At 39.6% G+C, this 20,147-nt stretch overlaps 1 protein-coding gene and 2 long non-coding RNA genes across 10 annotated transcripts in view; all 3 read right to left on the bottom strand.

Annotated features, from left to right (window-relative positions):
- LOC6573893 (polypyrimidine tract-binding protein 1) overlaps positions 1 to 14,560 on the bottom strand; it is a 94,943-nt gene extending 80,383 nt beyond the window's left edge. For 3 of the 8 annotated variants that reach the window (XM_032727980.2, XM_044007494.1, XM_044007498.1), the window contains exons 1-2: positions 14,151 to 14,559; positions 11,405 to 12,058 (exon numbers count right to left, since the gene is read on the bottom strand). In XM_032727980.2, coding sequence (XP_032583871.2) covers positions 11,405 to 12,058; positions 14,151 to 14,153 — 657 coding nt within the window. In that variant the 5' untranslated portion in view covers positions 14,154 to 14,559. Of the gene's footprint in view, positions 1 to 11,404; positions 12,059 to 14,150 lie in introns of all 8 variants that reach the window. The other 5 variants (XM_044007493.1, XM_044007495.1, XM_044007497.1 and 2 more) reach the window with 3 other exon arrangements.
- Positions 14,561 to 14,607: 47 nt separating this feature from the next.
- On the bottom strand, positions 14,608 to 17,518 carry LOC122756844. Its single transcript, XR_006356690.1, has 2 exons — positions 17,396 to 17,518; positions 14,608 to 14,785 (listed from the first exon to the last, which is right to left on the bottom strand). It is a non-coding gene; the product is annotated as an uncharacterized LOC122756844 (long non-coding RNA).
- A 48-nt stretch (positions 17,519 to 17,566) lies between these two features.
- LOC122756845 lies at positions 17,567 to 19,721 on the bottom strand. Its single transcript, XR_006356691.1, has 2 exons — positions 19,094 to 19,721; positions 17,567 to 17,674 (listed from the first exon to the last, which is right to left on the bottom strand). It is a non-coding gene; the product is annotated as an uncharacterized LOC122756845 (long non-coding RNA).
- Between the last annotated feature and the right edge of the window lie 426 nt (positions 19,722 to 20,147).

The following is a 20,147-nucleotide window of genomic DNA, read 5'->3' as shown; positions in this document are numbered from 1 at the left end:
CTGGCACGATGCCAACAGCCAACAACGGCGCAACAGGAGTTGAAACCAGTTGCTGCCGCTGTTGCTGCTGCTGCGGCTGCGGCTGCCTCTGCCTATGTCTAATTGGCTGTTGTCTGCTTGTTGCCAAAAACTGTTGCATGCTTTAAGGCGACTGCCTAATAAAATTTGCTCTGCTTGACAATGAAGCAAACGGCAGCAAAATAAATAAAATGGCAGCACACACACACATACACGTGCACATATGAGTGTAGGGAAAATGCCAAGCAATCTGAGCATATTTCATGGCGCTCTACGTGCTGCGATTTTTCGTGTATTTTTTTTTTTTTTTTTTTTTCTAGCCAGCAGCGGTTGAAGTAGGCGGGCCCACCTGCTGGAAGTCGTTGCCTTTGTATAGCACTTTGTATAGATTTTGGCATATCGATAGCACACAGACACACACACACACACACACACACACACACACACACACACACACACACACACATGCAAAGGAGAATTTACATTGTGTGTTGGAGGGAGGGGAGCTGTAGGTTGATATCCTTTTTTATGGCTGCTAGCTAAATTTATGATTTCTATTCATGCGTTTGCTTTGTTCAAAGGATTTGTTCTTTGTGTACCTTGTTACCAGGGATGCTGGCTGCTGCTGGCTGCTAGCTGCTGACGCAAGTCAAGTAATTTATAAGCTTTAAAAGTGTGCGTCAATTAAATTTGCATGGGACAAACCAAAGCAGTCCAATAACAACAATAACAACAACAAAAGCATTGCCTAAATTATGGCAATTAAAGCAAATTAAGTGTAGTCGAGAGCCTGGCTAATAGACGGCCAGACGAGGCGGGGCAGCGGACAGCCACACTGCCAGATGAAGTTAAGAAAATTGGATATCAAAGTTCAAACACTCAATAAAGTTAACTAAACAAAGCGGTTGTTGTTTCTGTTGCTGTTGTTGTTGTTACTGCCTCCGATGCCTCTGTTGATGATACTAATGAACCTGCCAAGTAACATTTCGCACAGCAAAATGAGACAGCACAAAGCAACAGCAACAGCAAGAGCCACGGCTACAGCTACAGCAACTTGAACCACACAAAGTAGACAAATAGCCACATCGGCAACGTGCTAGGCAAATTGATTTGCATAGCAACCAAATGGAGCGGCCGCTCCTGACAAGTCCTTGGCTAAATACAGCATATGACCGTAGTCTGCTTTTGAGCTTCGATGGAGGAAATCGCAAGATGTGTACGCAGCAGCAGAAGCAGCAGCAGCAGTCCTCGCTAAGCAGTTTAACTATTTAAGGCAACAACAGTAGCAACAATGTAGCATCTATGGCAACTTCAATTTGCTGTCCTATCCCATCCAATCCCCACCAACGCCGCCGGCCGAAGTGTCAAAGACATGGCCCGAGCTACACAAATGTTGACAAGCTAATGAAATGTGAGCAGCTCCTTGGCAATAGAGAATAGGTGGGTCGATTGCTGGCAGGGGGCGGGCGGGTTAAAGGTAGCCCGAGCCGAAAATTGATACACTGTCGTAACTTGACGAACAGTTGAATGCCCTAACCACCGCCCGGCATGGGCCAGTCGCTCCTGCTTCAACTGCTGCTGATGAACTGTCGCTCCTGACGATGTCAGGGAAATCCCGAGCGATTCAATTTGACGCAACTGGGCAGCACAACAGCTGGAGGCGGGTGCTGCGGAGCACCGAGTCGTTTGCTTAGACATTTGCTTATGCAAATCGAAATTATAATGAAATCAACTATAACAACTCAGCTGTGCAGGAGCAGGACAGCATCCGCAACGTAGGACAATTGCTGGCCTGATGAAAAGTGGGTGTGGTGGAAGAGACTGTCAGCAGCAACTTATTTCAGGGATATATTCAAAATCCATCAAATCGATGCTAGCGGCCTCGAAAATATATATTTTGAATGGCGATTGGGCCACATGTCAAGAGCAAAAGCAGAACACGTAAGCTAACGACTCCGACTCCTCGGACTCCCTCTGCCCTCCACTGACTTCTCTAACGGGCATTACACATTTGGCACATGTATCATAGCCAACGGACTGGACGAGAAGATGAGGGATGCTTAATTCAAAACTGAATTCCAAACAATTTGCACAGTAAACTGTTGGACGCCCCAAAGACATAAGTGGTAAATCACATCAATATGTAAGAGAGGCAGCAACAGCAAAAAGCGAACGGTTCTTGCTTGGGTCCTAGGCAAAGGATGTTTATCTAAGGACATGGGCACATCCATCGCTAAAACCGGACTACGATTTGCTATGCAATTTTACACACTTGACCATTAAACGTAGCCATTGGGAGCAGTTTGCATAGCAATGAAGCCAACGGGCTCTGTCCTACCGCAGGCAGGCGGAAAGAAAGGAAGGCACGGCACGAGAGCTAAGCTAAGCCAAGCCGGGCCATGGAGTCGGTCAAGTTGATGAAGTATGAATGATTACAACAGCACAAGAGTTGGACAGAGAAAAACTAGGCGCAAGCAAACAGAGAATAAGCGAGAGAGAAAGAGAGAGAGAGAGAGGGAGAAGGAGAGTAAGCGTAACGCGTGCTCATCTTTATCCACATTGAAAAGGTGTAGTTGACTGTAAAAACTTCAATGAATAAATTTTTTTTTTTTTTTATTCCTTGGGTCATCTCGTAAAAGCCATAAATAAAACAGACATTCGGTCAGTCACACACACACACACATGTAGACAAAATATGGAGGCCAACGTAAATTGATCGAAATGAAAATGCTCATAAATTTGCATAGAGCTAAAATATTGTAATTGAGCATTCGGAAAAGCGGCGCATTGAAGTAGGCACAAATGCCCAATAGAATTTATGTGCGAGCAGATAAAAGCCAAGTTAGTCCAAACTAACTGTTCTACTCAACTCAACTGAATTCAGCTGAACTCAACTGCTAACTGGCAGCCATTTAACCCATTAAAGAAGCCCCACTGTGTGTGGCAGACAAAGGCAGCAGCAGCAGGAGCAGCAGGAGGAGCAGACGTTCAAATTAAATAAAGAAACCTCCACTGACACTTGACGATTTGTCATGTTGCCACAATAAAACGTCACACAGTCAAGTATTTTAAAGTCAGCCGGCAGGCAAACAAAGAGCAATATGGAACGAACGAGAGAATAGAAAGGCAGCCCGCAGTTCATTCTATGAAATTATGACAAACTGTCTCGAAAATGCTGCTGAAAATACTGTTAACGTTTTGAGTGTGCCAACAAACAGATACGGCCAAGAAGCTGGGCAAAGCTGCAAAATAAACCGACATGAAGAAATGCAGGCAAATAAAAAATGAAAGAAAACAAATAAGAAAAAAAAAAAAAACTGAACTGAACTGAGCTGAACTGATGCCGCCTTTGTTGACGAACGTGGCGTATGAGCAATGTCTGCTGATGAAAATGATGAAACAGCACAAAAATATGCCAAGAAGAGCTGCTCCGAGGAGGCGAAGGCTCCATGCAAACACAATGAGACCCTGACACAGGGCTGAGAGCAGGAGGAGTGAGGGGCAGTGTTTTGGGGCTCTGTTGGTGTTGCCTTTGCTGCATTTATGAGCATAAAAAATTGGCGCCGGCACATTTGCAGCATTTGCACACACAATCAAACCCGTTTAAGTGTGCTCTGTTCGTCTGTGTATGTGCGTGTATGTGTGTGTGAAGGAGAATTGCTTAAAAGCAAGCAAGGAGCAACGAGAGCTAAAGACGACAACAGAACTGACAATGGGGCTGCTGCAATAGCAATTTTTTCCACAGCCTCTGGCTTTTATATACCCTAAGACAGGGTATTATAGCTTTCGACATTTGTTGAGAATTCTCTGAAGATATATTAAAGTAATTTTATATATAAATTTGATATGCATTACTAGACAATATAGAGAATCTAAGCTGGAGTTGAGAGTATTACATATATATGAGAGAATTAAATTTGATAAGAATTTTATTATATATATAATAATTTTATTATATATATAATAAAACTTTAATCTTATATATTTTATCGAAAAATTTATATTATTCTATAAATAAATATATATATATATTTTTTTTATTTTTTATTTATTTATTTATTTATTTTTTTATACATTCATACCAGGTTCTTGCGAGCTCTAAAAATTTTTTTTCTAACTACAAAATTTATTTATAAAACCAAAAAACTTTTTGCTTTTGATTATAGCTCTGCAGAAGAGCATTGACTATTCTTTATGTTATTACAAAATTTTGCATTTTAGTTTTTTGCACTCTAAATTGCGCAACTCATCAAAAGTCTGACCATCTCTCTGTCCCTCTGTCTGTCTGTCTGTTTGTCTGTGCAACTGTCATTTTGCATTTTGCATTTATGCACATAAAACTAGCGGAAAATTTGATGTTGACAAAGGTGACAATTGTCGACAGCTTTAGCCAGTTTGCCTCAGTTTTGGCCAGCTGAAGTTGATGATGCTTAGGCGCACAACCGATAGAGTCTTTGCTCTTGGAGTGTCTGACAGACACTCTTGATTAACTAACTAACTGACTGAGTGACTGACTAACTGACAAGCTGAGCGTAACTGTGGCAGACGAGCTGTCTCGTTATGAGGCTTACCACAGATACGATGACATAAACATGTCATGTTTATGGCCGAAAGTCAAATCAAACTCTGCAGACACATATATATAGATGTACGTATATATATTTATATAAATTACTTGATGTCTGCTCGTTGAGAATCCAAAGAGATTCCTGTACAGAGAGGGAGAGAGATTATGCATAATTAAACCACTAAAAATGATGCATATAAAGTTGTGGGCGCCCATTAATTAGACTTAAACAGGATTCGCCCCAACGCTGCCCCTGCCCCTGCCCCAGCCCCTGCCCCTGGCCCTGCCACGCCCGCCTTAACAAGCAAAGTACTGCAAGTAAAGTATTTATTAATCACTGCCGCATGCATACATATGTATGTACATGCATACATGCAAAAGGCAAAATGTAGTTGCAAAAGCATTTGCATTGGCTCTTGGCGCTGCCAACTTTTCGACAACTTATTTTCAACAAATTAATTTGCGAACCACTGCAACATGCCGCAAGCGACCGCAGCACCAGATGCAGAAGCTGCCACACACTTTTCTTTTCTCTCCATCACGCTATCGCTTTCTCTCTCCCGCCTTCCCTCTCCCTCTCTCTCTCTCTCTCTTTCTCTATGTTGGCCTTGTGTTTGCATATGCTGAACTTTAGTTAATGTAATCAGCTGCGCCCTGTGTTCAGATTTGCGGCGCGTGTGTGCGCGCGTGTGTGAAAATTTTGTTAACTTCAAACTTAAGCCAACATTACGAGTGGTGCGCGTTGAAGCGCAGTGCAACTGCACTCTGGCCCCAACCTGGCTGCCATGCCCACAACCGTCCGCCCTCGCGCATCCCTTGTCTGTGGGTCTCTCTGTTTCTCTGTCTGGCTTTCGCATATAGTTTACGGCAGCTTGCGCGCAATTTGGAGCATGAAAATGCCTCATGCATTGAGGTTCACCTTTGCTATTCTTTGGTCCACGATTGCAGTCAGTTTTTGGCTTAAATATGCAGCACATGCAATTTCCAGCTGCCAGCTGCCAGCTGCCATCTGTCTGTTGCACTAACAGTCATCAAAAATAGAAAAGAAAGGGGACGAGTATGGTGTGGTGCGGAGAGGTGAGCTCGGCGCCAACTACTTCTCTGGGCCTGTGCTCTGTCCATTCAGTCTCTCTCGGTGCGGTGCTTGTGTAATGCGAGACGCACTAAATTGAGTTCATTTGCTGCCAGCAAAACTCATCATTAGTATCGCTTTACAGCGGACTCGCGCTGCATGCGAATGCAACAAACAGTAGCAGGAGCTGCTACTCCTGCCGAGCAACAGCAGGAGCCATATTGCACAACAAGTCACACACACGCACTACCTAAAACACACACGTACAAAGGTTAGGATCTAATAATTACTTTGCTCGAGCTGTATCCCAACTCGACGCACATCCACTGAAAGTTGTTCACAAGTTTTTAGAGCATACTTCGCGGCGTTGTAAGGGTGGATCCTGTCTGGAATAACTTACCGACCGACCGACGGACCGACTGACTGACTGTCAGCTAGCTAGCTAGCTGGCCGTGCTAAGCGTATATTAGTGGAAATTTAATATTGCAATTAATATAGCTACAAAGTGTGCATTGCATATTAATAAGTTCGTTTGTCGCTTCTAGTTTATAGTGCGCCAAAAAGTTGGTCAGCGCGACAGCTCAACTCCAGCTGGATTAGTATATATACTCTCTCACACTCTCACACTCCCACAACGCACACACACACACGTACACATACGTAGTGTAATACAGTACACACTAAAGGGCAAATGCTGGCGCTCGTAAATGCCAAAGTTACAGCCCCATAAGTTGGCTTAGGGTTGTTGAGCGTGTCAACTTTTAATGGGTTGCCAGTCAAGCGGCTATGCCGCAAAGCACACACGCACACATAGACACACACGTGTGCATATTCAATATTCATATTCATAATTATATTCATCTAATATTTATATGTAGCTGCACTAAAGCTTTTAATGAATCAAACTTTACTTCAGTTGCATTAAGTTTCCACTCTAGCCAAAAAGTATGCACAACTTTTTTAATGCGCTTTGCTGTGGCCGCTTAGCCGCGCAAAGCTTAATTCGCGCCGCGGCGTACTCCTTTTTACGCCATCCCAGCACCCATTCATCACCCCTCATCAACCCACCCCAAAACTTCTTTAACACATTTTTATTCACGCTGCCTTTCAAAAGGAAATCTCCTATTTTTTATGGCAATGGCGACAAAAAACTATTTGTGCAAACAACAAAGAAAACTTGCGCACAAAAAGGAAAATCATCATCAACAGCAGCGGCAGCAGCAAATGCAGCTTCAGCTTCAAAAGCGCAACAAAAGCAATTTAAATTTGGCCAACGGCATTTGGGAGTTGGCCAAGCGAGCGTCAATTTCGTTTTAGCCTAACGTTTTAAGTCATAACTTTTTAATTTGTTTTGTCAGAGACAGAGACTAAGAAATGTAAGAAATGAGTGTATGTGTGTCCTCTCTCTGTCTCTCTCTCTCTTTCTCTCTCTCTCTGTGTGTCTCTGTGTGTGTTTTTTCCTCTAAATCTTTTCTGCTGCTATTCCTTTAGCACATGTCCCACGACTGATTAGCGCAATTGTATGAACACACACTCCCACACACCCACACACACACACACACACACACGCACAGCAACTCTAATTGTGTGACAGAGCCCATAAAGTGTGCTATAATTTTCAATAGCCCAAAATCGATATGGCCCATTCGTTGTCGTTCAGTTTGTGATGCCTGCATGCTCTCGAAATCATAACAATGCCTAACCATAATATTCCCCTCCCGCACCCCCTTCCACGCACAGCCAACACACAGCTGAGAGGGGGCGAGCTTTTGATCAATGCAAAAATGTTCGGGTGTACATGTCCCTAGGGTTGATTTATCTATTTAATCGACAACATTGTTGGCGCTAGGCACAGATGCTGGAGAGGGAACCGAGTACAGCATAAGGTGGAGCTGGCTGTCAATATTTAAAACGTTGTCCTTGTCGCTGCTACAGCAGCAACAACAACAGCAACAACTCAGGCCAACACTCGGCCTGGACGACTGACTCGCTGCGTGCTTAACAAGAGTTTATTGAATTTTATTTTCTCATCTCAATTTGATGTGCGTGTCTCGCCCTTGTGTCCCGCTGCCACGCTGCCCCGCTGCCCCGCTGCCTCGCTGCCCCGCTGCGCCAGCCACCCATCTGTGTGCTCTACATTCAACATTTCTTGACAATCACCGCCCTGTCGCTTGAACTGGGCAACAGATTGTCTGCCCTATTTGAGAAAGGAGGGCGTGGGCGTCTAGTGCATTTAAATTTCAAATTATTTTATTGCTGCCTGCCAAAATAATTGAAATTTTAGTTAGAAAACTCGTTTCTTCTTTTTATTTTTTTTTCTTGTATTTTGTTGCTTGTAAATCGCTTATTATAAATTTCTCTTCGAGCCGAGCGGAAAACTTTTGCGCCGTATTCGTGTTGTCCAAGTTTTCCGATTACGGATTAATGTAATTTTATTAACTTTTTTTTTTATATTACTATATATATTTTTTTTCTTCCCGTTATTTTGTATTATGAGAGGAACGCACTTTATATACGCGTATTTGCTGACTTCTATGCTCGACGCGAGCGAGAGCGTTTCAAAGTTTGATGAATTTTTAAATTTAAAAAGTTTATTTGTGCATTTCTAAGTTAGATGTTGGCTTATTAGAAGTGCAGGCTGCCAGGCCAAACGGCAAACGCCGGCCCCATGTCCAGGCCGGCCAGGCCGTCCAGGGCGTCCAGGCCACCACTTACACTTCAAAGCCAGCGCTGGCTTTGACACTTTGTATGCTGCTCCTCTCGCCGCTTTGTAGACACAAATTTATTATTATTTTTTGTATGTTGTATCTAATGCTTCTTTTTTTTTTTTTTTTCAACCACAAAGTGAAATTTTCAGCTGAAATTAAAATTGCGTGCATTAAACGCAATCTCTATTTGCTTTGCAAACTTTTCCTGCCGCCCAAGGCTCTAAAATACTGAACACAGATTTGATGAGCTCCCAGAGGCTATTTGTATATGGGGATATTTATATTTAATATAAAATATGACATTTGCTGGCAAATATTTGCATTGAAATGAAAAGAACTAGTTTTTAGGCAATTTCATTTGTGTAGTAGAAATTAATTATTTCTCTTATTTTTAATAATTCTTTCAAAAATTCAAGGTAATGTGAAAATCTCCTCTATTACTTATCGGGAACAATGAAAACAAACATTGAATGTTTGTTGTTTGTTTGCATGCTATATGCATACGACACGCATTTGTAAACAACAAATTCAAATTAAACAACAATAACTACAGCAAATGCATTGTTTTTCACTTTTTGTCCAGGTGCAACATATGCAACATTTGCATGTTGCCATAGCCGTATTAATAGCAATAATGACCATATTGCGCATTGTAATAATAATAATAACAAAACAACCAGAAAATACATATGTGTGTATATGTATGTATATTTTCATAAAATTTGTTATATTACACATTCGAATATTTTACAGCGTTTTCAATGTTCGTGTGCAAAATAAATGCAGAGCAAAAAAAAAAAAATGGTTTAATGGATTTAATGGGCCAGGAGTCGGGTCGACAGATCAAATAGTCGAGCGATTCGCTCGTACGGCTGGGCGATAAACAAAATCAATTACAGATAACTTAATGTCGACGCCAATGCAATTGTTTGTTTGTTTACTCTGCGGGCGGCGGCTTTTAATACAGTCATTTAGCTGCAGTTGAAATACAAACGAGTCGTGCAATTGTGACAGTCGGGATATGTTCAAAATCGATAATGAACGGAGAATGGACACGCTTAAAAATTGTGTTCAGTTGAATAAACACACACACACAGAGCTAGAGAGAGAGAGAGAGAGAGGATTGAAGTTGTGGCAGCTGAAAACAGTTAGTTCGTTTTGTCCAAAAGGGAGCTAGCGCAGTTTTTATGTGCAACTTGCAACAATTTGCAGCGACATTGCCAACTAATCAATATGGACGACATGTGGCACCACTAGCAGGCCACCACCGCCGCCTGCCACCTACAGCAGGAGGGGTGTTGCAGCTAGGGAGCAACTACTGCCACGTCAGGCCATAAGTGCACGCCAAACAATTGCGGTTAATGCTCGCATGTGCGAGATATTTATGACTGATAAAATAATAAAGCAAGCGCAACCACACACACACACACACACACACACACACACACACACACACACACACACACAAAGCTTGCAACGTGGCAACATTGAGGCACCAAAGTTTCGCAATGCACAGGCCTCAGCCAAATGTGAGCCTTAACCAAGCTCCACTTAACTTCTGCTTCACTGTTTGTCCTGGTTTTATAAAAAAAAAAAAAAAAAAAAAAAAAAAAAAAAAAGGAGCGCAAAAGGGCTTTTCCATAAATATATTCACGACCCTTCAGACGACCACGAGCACTCATCAGTATGCCAGTCGCATGGTCAAGCGGTTGCACATTATTTTATTACGCACAATTGAGTGGCACGATGTCACGCCCATCGATGGGCGATGCCAGAAATACTTTGGTACGTGTGCAAAGTGCGCTAGCGCCAATAATAAAACACGGCAAAAATGGGCAAAATGAGACAAATAGGAAAGAAAAATAAAAATAAAAATAAATAAATGGGCGCACAAATCGAATGGCACAGACAAGTGGATTAGAAATATGTCGATAAAAGTCCACATAAATATAGGTATATACTGATGTATATCTATATAAATGTGATATGTATATTCTCTGTAGTAATTAAATTGCAAATTAAATATTCGTACAAATGATACGTTTGTGGGGAGCTCTAGTCGGTTACCCGCATAAGAAACTAGGCATATGGCATGAATATGTCAAAAAGTTGGCTGGGAACCCGAACAGATTATTCCAATATAATATTACCCTTTATGTGCATTCAAAATGAGATACTTACAAGCTAACAAGATTGCGCGAAACTTAAGCTAGTAGATAATTCAATTTACAAGTCTACAGTTGAATAAATTTAATAACAACAACAATTACAACACGCATACAACATCAAATGAGGAGAAGAAGCTACTCAGTACAGAGAGTGAGAGAGAGAGAAAGAGAGAGAGAGAGAGACGACAGAGGTCGGTGGCTTGGGAAGAGAAAGAAGGCGAGAGAGATATTTATATATCTGTGATACGGTACTGTGTGTTTAGCTAAAGAGCGCAATTAGTGGATCAAGTGGATCAGTGATCGATTTATTAAAGAGATTAATTGACTAATTGTTCTAGGCCTACAATAAAATGAGTTCAAAATGTTTTTAATGGCACGCAGTGTTAAAGAAAATATCTAACTACTAGAGAGAGAGAGAGAGAGAGAGTTCTGAGATAAACAACAAAAATGAAAAGAACAAAAAAATGTAAAAAGAAAATAAAGAATTATCAGTGTGTGTGGAGAGGAAAATTAAAAGAGAAAAGCTTATTTCTGTTAAGTTAATTTGGAAATGCAATGTTTTGTTGTTGTTAGCGTTTTTAGTGAACACACAAACCTTTTTAGGAGAAGATAAGTGTAGTGAAGTTGGCGATGGCATAGAACAATCAGAAGATGCAGAGCTGCAGCCGCTACTGCCGCTGCTGCTGCCAACGGCGCCGGCGTGGGCGACAGCTGCTGGCGGCGGTCCCAGTAGCGAGACCAGGCGGCCGCCAACACTGTACGCCGGATGGCCAGCGTCGCCAGCGGCAGCGGCGGCGGGCTGCTTAGTAGTAGTGGTGGTAGATTTGGTAGTAGTTCTAGTTACATCACATAGATTAACTGAGTTATTTACATTGTTGCTCGGGGTGGTCGCCGCTGAGGTGGGCGTGGCGGCTGTGGCAAACATGGCGGCAGCAGCCACAGCGGCTCCACTACATGCCGGTATTATCGTGAGCGGTGTTGTTGGCGCGGCATAATACTGTGCTCCACCTGCCGCCATTCCAGCTGACGCGTATTTGGTGGGCGTGGCCGGCGCAGCAGCCACATTGTTCACCTGCAGCTGCATATACGTCTGTAGCATAGCATGAGCCTGAACCTGCGCCTGCTGCTGATAGTGGAACTGCTGTTGGGCGGCCTGTTGCTGTTGTGCCTGATGGTGTTGCTGTTGCTGCTGCAGTTGGAGCTGCTGTTGATGTTGTGCCTGCTGCTGCTGTTGCTGCTGCTGTTGTGCGGCAACGGCAGCCGCCGCGGCCTGATGATGAAGCAGCATTGCGTGTTGCTGCTGCTGTTGCTGTTGTTGCTGCTGCTGCTGCTGCTGCTGCTGTTGATGATGTTGCTGGACGGCGACGACGTTGCTCTGCTGCAGCATTGCAGCTGTGGCGCCCGTCGGATAGGCTTGATATGCGCCCGCGGCAGCAGCTGCGGCGGCAGCGGCGGCGGCTGCTGGATGCTGCAGGTGCAAATGATGTGGATGCGTGGGCGGTGGTGCTTGCAACAGTTGCATTTGCTGTGCGTGGTGTGAATTGATGCGCATTCAGATTATTCTCAATATTTGCTTTCGTTTGGGGCTAATTGAAGTTTAAGTTTCAGTTTGGTTTTGACTTTGGCTGATTTGGCAAATGTTGGCAAACAATAATCCATTCAACGGATAACTAAACATAATATAATATCAAGTACAACGCACAACTGGCGAACCCAAATTATATTCAGAGAAACAAAACATACAAATTCAATATGAGGAAACTGAAAATCAACTGAAAAGAGTAGTAACTCCATAGCTCCCCAAAGTTACTGACCAAGGTGCACCAATCGTGCCTCGTCTATTGGGTAAATTATAAGATTCGTATTTTGGCTAGAAGGTAAATTCGTGTGCGCTATGCAGCGCAGAGTAAAAGGTGGCAAAATTAGCAGGGATCAAAGTGAGAGCAGTGACTAAATGTTATAGTATAGAGGTCGTTCGTATAGAGAATAGCTGGTTAAAACTACAATTTATGAGTAAGCAAGAGAGATAGAGAGTGAGAGAGAGAGAGATAGATAGATAGAGAGCGAAATCTATAGAAAGAGAGATCTTAAGAGAGCCAAATAGAATATAGATTAAAGACAGCCAGCAATTGGTGGTAAAAGTATAAGCTAGTTTCAAGACCAGAACTCGGGCTAGAAATTGTGTGTATGTATATAAGCGTTAGATTACGAGCCAACGAGCCAACATTAAACGCGCTCCAACGCCTGAGCGAAACAGAGTCGACAGGGCATGGAACCTCAGTTTTCTTTGGATCATATCATCAACACCAATCAATGATACAAGCACATAAACTTTAATTAGTCATTTGCTCTTAAGTCGCACTTTAATGTCAATGGTGAAAACAGGAATAAGAAAATAGCTAAAATAAATTCCTACGATAAGTCGAAGAATTTGTACATTTGCAGCTGAAATCATTTGAAATCAAATGCGGATTTATTTTAATCATTTTTTTCTTAGTATTAAATAAATTAATTAATAAATATTCTATAGACTAGAAGCTGTAATTTTAATTGTGTTTATAGGAATTTTAGTTTAGATTTTAGGGAATTAGAGATTTTAAAATATCCCAAAATATTCTTTTAGGTATTGCTTGAAATAAGCTGTGAACCACTCTAAGTCAAGAGAAGGACGAAATTATAATTATATGTATTTGCTTTTGACATATTTACTGGAACCTTTTATTACATTCAATATAGACTTATATATTTGAGATATAAGATTTGTTTAGAATACTTTTATTCACAATCTTTCAATTAGGAAAATCACCATGATTTGGTTATGTATTGGAGCTTGCTTCATCTTTTTTAATTTCGCAAAATATTTCCATCAGACAGAATTATAAAATCTTGTCAAGAACTCGTTCTGACTATTTCTAAAGACTTTCTCTGCACATGTCTCAAATGTAAGCATATATTATAGAGAATAATTTATTTAGAATTTGTGTATATACAAGAACGTGAATAGCAACGATAAGGCCAAATTAACTTAAGTGACTTAATAAATATAGCAGATTCTATACAACAACTCCACAGCGGATTAGAATAGAAATGATAACATAAATTAAATAATTAGATAGACTTGAAAGAAAATATAGAACCATTGACATTTGTTTGTTCGACCCTTGGCGCTCGTAATCGAACTGCTTATAGTACGTTTAAGTTATAGTTAGGTAGTAAGTATATATAATAACTAAAAATATGAGTAGGTAGTAGAGAATAGGAATAGTTTCATTTTGCATAGTAAACTGTACAAATTTTTGTATGCGGATTATCATATATATACTGGTTAATTCGATTCGAATCGATTGTATTGTTATTTAATTATATGTATGTATGAGTATTAACAAAAACGAAACGTTGGATTTCAATTTTCAATGTAAATGGTGAATATCTCAACTTTCGTCTCGTATATAAGTATATATAGTTTTTATTTTGATATATAATTTGGTCGATTGGCAAATTTTGGATTTGCGTTTCATTTTCAAGTGCATTTTCTTGTGCATTTTGTTTTAAGTTTTTGTTTTTTGTTTTTGTTTTTGGTTTTATTATGTTGTTGTTAGGATGTGGGCGTCGCTTACCATGATTAAATCTTGTATAGGGGAGGGCTCGGCTGTTGAATCAGATGCAACGATTTCGCTTTTTACCGTTAACGGCGGCGACGGAGTTGCTGCTGCTGCTGCTGCAACTGTAGCGCTGGCTGCGGCTGCGGCTGCAACTGTCGGCGGTGCGGCAGCGCTGGGACTGGGGCTGGCGGCGTTGGCGCTGGCGCTGGCGTTTGCAAGCGACGCTTGAGAGCTGCTGCTGATACTGAGCGCTGCAATCGCTGCTGACGCCGTGGTTTCTGTTAACGCGGCAATGATGACAGTTTTATTGGCAACAAATGTTGATTGAAAAATTCTAGATTCTGCACTGGTTTTTGTTGTTGTTGTTTGTTTGTTTGTTTGTTTGTTTTTTCTTTTCTTTAGTTTTTTTTTCGTTTTACTTTTAGTTTTACTTTTAGCTTAAGTTGCGATTTTTTTTTACTTTGCTCTTAGCTTTTAAATGTTATTATTTAGCTTATTTTTGTTTTTGTTGTGATATTTTATTTGGTATTTTCTTGATGTGGGAATTGCACGGGTTTTGGTTTTGGGTAGTCGAGAGAGTTAAGTGCTTGTATGTTTAGTGAGCTTGTTTATTGCCAATTCTGTATATTTATACGATGATATATCAATATCTATATATCGAATGCCAATCGAGTAATTTTAAGTAATTTATGCCAATTGTGTTCAAAAGTTTTACGCAAATTGTTATCAAGTGCTTGAAGAGTGCTGAGACTTCAATTTAGTTTAATTAACGTTTCTATTGCGCCAGGAAATATTCAAGTTAAATATTTATTAAGTTGTTGTTGTTCTTGTTGCTGTTGAGCGTAGTTTCAAGTTAATACTTGTCTGCAGATTGTCTTACCTATTTATATGGGCACTCTAAAGTGCAATGTGCTTATGTCTATTGTGTATCACTACTGAGATTGAATAATTAGACATGTATAATATGCTCTGTATATATATATATGTATATATATATATATATTTATATGTATATATATTTGGATTTAGATGTATAAGTATAGAGAATATATATAAAGTGTATAGCGTAAAAGTTTTGAAAACCGTTTAAAGATTGTTTAGAGTTTGATGATTGATTGATTGATTGATTAAGCCTTCTTAAGTTAAGTTAGGGGGGAAAATTGCCTTAGAGATTGTCGTAGAGTTTTTTAAAGTTTTCTTTCGTAGTTTGAGGTTTGATTTAAGTTGAGAGCAAAAGTTGCGAAAAGTTCTTTATAAATATAAATATATGTAGAGCAGCTGTATATATATATTTATGTATGGTACTTATATAGTATAATGTATATATAGTATAATGCTCTGGTTATTGCCTGACTCTGAATGCTTCGATTGCTCTGCTACTCAACTTCGGCCTTAAATATATACGCTAATTTTTACTGATTGTCAAAACGCGTACTCTTGTCGATCGAGGCATCAAGTCCCAACGATTTCTCTGCCTAACTCTAAGGAAACTATTCTACAAATATGATTGCTAAAAACTAAGCCAATTGTCACTACAATTAGTCAAGAGAGCTAATGGAAAAAATCTCTGGTTGATTGACACCGTTTCAGCTATTACGTTTTAATCTATTTTTAGGTAATTCTTGCTACAATTGACTGCTTTTTGAATTCAGTTACAACCAGTTAATTATGATAGACACTTAACAGACACACACACACGCAAATGCACACACACATAGACACATAAACAGATATTTGTATTTGATATCTGGTATTTACTTTATGTCTGTATATATAAATATATTTATATATTATTTTTTCGCTTTCCGCTTTTATGTTTTTGATTGATCTGCACTTTCAATTTCAGCTATAATAATTAAAAAATGCTAATTACTTGTTTGCATTTCCCCTTTTGATATGTTGCTATTTATCTGACTGCTATTGACGCACCTTTTGTAAATATTTATACTTAATTTCAATTTAACAACCTTTGCATTCGCATATTCTTCCAAAAATTCTACACTTTAATCCCCGAAAAAAAAAAGAGTAAATAAAAAGGATGAGACAAATTAAACCGAAAGGGATGCTAAATATGAACTCTGGGATGGGGGCACAAAAAATGCAATTACTTAACCCTGGACCGCCGTTTCTTGAACGTTATCACCTTTATATAGCCCCTGTTGCTAGGCTTACTCCTTTTCTTTCACCTGGCTACAAATCGTGTGCCTATACCTGTATTTCGAAAGTGCTGTTCCTAATTGATTTTCCCCCTTGTGTTTGCTTTGGCTTTGCCAGTCTCACGTGCAAATTACGCTCAAAATTAACAATAAAATATACAATTCAATCGAGATGAATTGCCAACAATTGTTTTGTTTATTCTTCAATATATTTAATTTAATTTTTAAAAAAATTTGACTTCTTTGTAAATAGTTTTTTAAAAATCTTCTCAAATTGGCGCTACGCAATTATTACACAATTCTTTCTCGCTTTTCGCTTAATACTGTTCTGAGTTTTTGATTTGCTTTGAATTCTCAGCTGCTCACAGAGGCGGAAATCAAGATTAATTTGACTTTGATTTCCTCTTTTATATCTTATATATCATTAAAGTTAACAACAATTTGCCACTTTTTTGTTTTTGCTTTTAGTTTAGCTGCCTTTTGTGCCGTAATGCTTAATGTTTAGTTTTTCTTTTGAATGCGTTCTGTTTCTGTTGGGTTTCGGTTCTGTTGTTTGGGGGGATTTCGTCTGGATTGGTGTGGGAAAGAGTTTGGTTTGATTTGGGTACAGAAAAATACCAGTTGATTCTTTTTGATTATCAATTATTATATTTTTCGATCTTGAGGCTTGCTTGTACTGGTAGTTGAAAAAAAAATTAGATTAGTTTTAGTGGGCGAGTGTCAGAGTTTTTCATTAATTCCGTTTTGTATATAAATTTTTGGTTGAGAGAGAATGAAAAATGAAACCAAATCACAAAGTTTAAACATAAATTGCGTTATAGTTTTTTGTTAGTTTGTTAAATCAGATTTGCCAATGGAAAATTAGAATAATTGCGTCACTTTTCCGCAATTATTTTGGTCGAGGCTTTTTTGTTTATCATTTGCCAATTCAAAGCCAAACTTGAAACTTAAGTAACGAACGAACAGAAAAACGGGGGAATTCGTGAAACAAAAGAGAAACTAAATGAAGCGCAAACAAATAACAACAAAATGGCACAAAATGAGTAACGAAAACACACACAATGGGCATGAGAATACTTAATATAATAATTTTGCTCTTATTACCAATTAAGTGTCGAGTCAAAGTCGTTGCGAAGATGAAATGAAGTTGGTTTGTTTTTTGATATCTTTGTTTTTTAACTTTTATGATTCAATAGTTGTTTTGTTGGTGTTGCCTTTTCGTTGATGTTTTTTTTTTTTTAAGTTGTCTTTAATTTTTTTTTTTTGATTTGTTTGTGTTTTAATATTTTGTAACTTTTGTAGCTAAAATGTTGATTGTTTTATTTATAGATGTTTCTTGTTGTGGTTGTTGTTGTTGTTGTGTGGTTACTTGTAATTACGGCTCTGAAACAAAACAAAAAATTTGCCTTTGAATAATTTGTGCTCTTCTTGTCTGAAGTGCGTTAATAATTTTAGTTTTTATTTATTTCATTTTTATTTTGTTGCTGCTTATTTTATTTCAATTTTTTGTTTCTTTCTGTACGCACAAAAAACACGTTTTCAGACCTTACAAAAAAGCGCCTAAATGACTCTTGGCCAACTCTCTGCTGGCAGTTCTAACAATTGTGCGAGCGCATTACGCTCTCCGTGATTAGCACGCACGAAATTTCTTTGCCTTTACCGGTTTTGCCTTGCTTTTTATTTATTTTTGTTTTCTTTTTTATTCTCTTCTTTCTTTTTTTTTTTTTTTTTTTTTTTTTTTTTGTATTTGTATTTTTGCCTGACTCACAGTTTGTGGCTCTTGGGATCGCGTTGCCAAGTTGGACTCAGACTAGAGATATGAACGTAACTCTGTGCTCTCGCGGCGATTGGCTTGGAGACGTGTAATTACAACAATAAAAATAAACTACGGGAATTATTTCGATGCGTACTAAGTACGCGATTGAGCGGTTGAGTGAAAGAAAGAGCAACAGAGCCAGAGAAATAGAGAGAGCGAGAGAGGGTGAGAGAGAAGAAGAAGCGAAGCGGACGGGCAAAGTGAAGTGAGTGTGCGGCCTATTGGAACGTTGGCCATAAGGTTTTATGGCTAACAGACAGACACGCACACACAAACACAAAGTGTTTCTTTTTCGTGTGTGTTTGTTTTTTTTAATTTTTTTTTTTTTTGCTTTTGTTTTGTGTTTTGGTTTTGTGGCCCGCAAACACAAAAACGTGTTTCTTTGTTGCCGCTTGCCGCTTGCTGCCCGGCTAAGACTCAGTCAGCTCTCAGTGAGCGTTGCCTTTCCCGTCTAACGTCTCATGCACTGCTGATATTTCATTCTTTTCTTTTCTTTTTTTTTTTTTTGTATTCTTTCTGTTTTTTGCCGGCTTTGAAATTTCTTTGGTAGTCTTTTGAGCCTATTCGTGGAGCTGGAGCTGTTGTTGCTGCTGCTGCTCTTCTTGTTGTTGTTGTTGTTGCTCTTGACTTGAACAAGCCAGTGAGCTCAGTTTAGAACGTCTTCTTGGGCTGTTGCCGCTTTTGTAGAGCTTGGCCTGCCTGCCTGGCTTACTGGCAATAAGAATCAAAATCGAGTCGGCGAGCAACGAACTTTTGGCCAGCAATTCTTTTTATTGTCATTTTCTGGATATATGCGAGCATTGTGTACAGATATTTGAACAATTTTGTGCGCTTTTAGCTTAAAGATTTTTTTTTTTCTTTCTAAGTAAATTTTGCGAGCACAAAATATTTGTGTCTTTATTTATTATAAATTTTATTTTTGCTTTTGGTTTTTGTTTAATTTTAATTTGAATCTGATTTGTTTTGCCTAATGAATTTTAGCTTACATCTTGTGGTTGTTGTGGCTGTAGTTGTTGTTGTTGTTGCTGTTATTGTTGTTGTCAAGTGTCAGAATATACAAAATAGCGATACACTGATAGCGGCTAAGTTTCAAATCAATTTAGAGAAGTTCAAGTTTTTTAGCGTTCGTAGATCATGAGATTTTGAGATTTTCCGATTTTTATTTCTATTAGCACACACGTAAAGTGAAAACTCGAGAATTACCGAAATAAAGCCGTGTGAAAAAGTTTGCGGATTTGTTTTTATTTTGATTTATTTTTATATTTTCGAATTGAATTATATTGCATTTAGAAATATTTGTATTTTATTTTGATTGCAGCTGTTCATAAAGATTGATATGATTTCATTTGATTTGATTTGATTTGATTTGATTTTCGTTTACTTATTCAGAACTTGGCGAATTTTGACTATTTGATATGCTGCGTGTGTTTTTTATTATCCGCGTGCTATTTGCGAGACGTTGTTGCTGGTATTGCGGCTGTTTTCGATTTGAACTCAACTTTGATTTGGATATTGAAATTTTCGTGAGTGAGCGAACGCGTATGTGTGTGTGTGTGAGTGTGTGAGTGTTGCTGCTGCTGCTGCTGCTTCTGCTTCTGTTATTGTTGTTGCTGCTGTTATGGGTGTTTGCGTTGGTGTTGGTGGTGGTGGTGGTGCTGCTGCTGCTGCTGATGTTGTTGGTAGTGGTAGTGGTGGTGGTTGGTTTGTGATGTGTGTGCTGGCTGCGACGGCGACGGCGACGGCAGCGGCAGCGGCGGCGACGGCTACGACAGCGGCGGCGGCTCGGCGGCGATGAGGCTACGACTGACTACGGCTACCCTGTTGATGATGATAGCCAACAACAACAAAATACAACTCGAGAACTCTAACTGAAGAGAAGCGACTGTCGACTGTCGGCGCGCGTGTTTGGTTCTATAGCCAGGTATAGCTGTTCTTGTTGTTGTTGTTGCCGATTTTTGCTACTGCTGCTACTGTTGTAGTTGTATTTGTTGTAGTGGTTGTTGTTGTTATTATTACGGTGCCAGTTGCTGCTGTTGTTGT

The sequence above is a fragment of the Drosophila mojavensis genome, unplaced genomic scaffold (genome assembly GCF_018153725.1).
Source record: "Drosophila mojavensis isolate 15081-1352.22 unplaced genomic scaffold, ASM1815372v1 contig_16, whole genome shotgun sequence".
Taxonomy (NCBI): Eukaryota; Metazoa; Arthropoda; class Insecta; order Diptera; family Drosophilidae; genus Drosophila; species Drosophila mojavensis.
The sequence above is the reverse complement of the archived record's forward strand: the minus strand, read 5'-3'. Positions and strand labels throughout refer to the sequence as shown.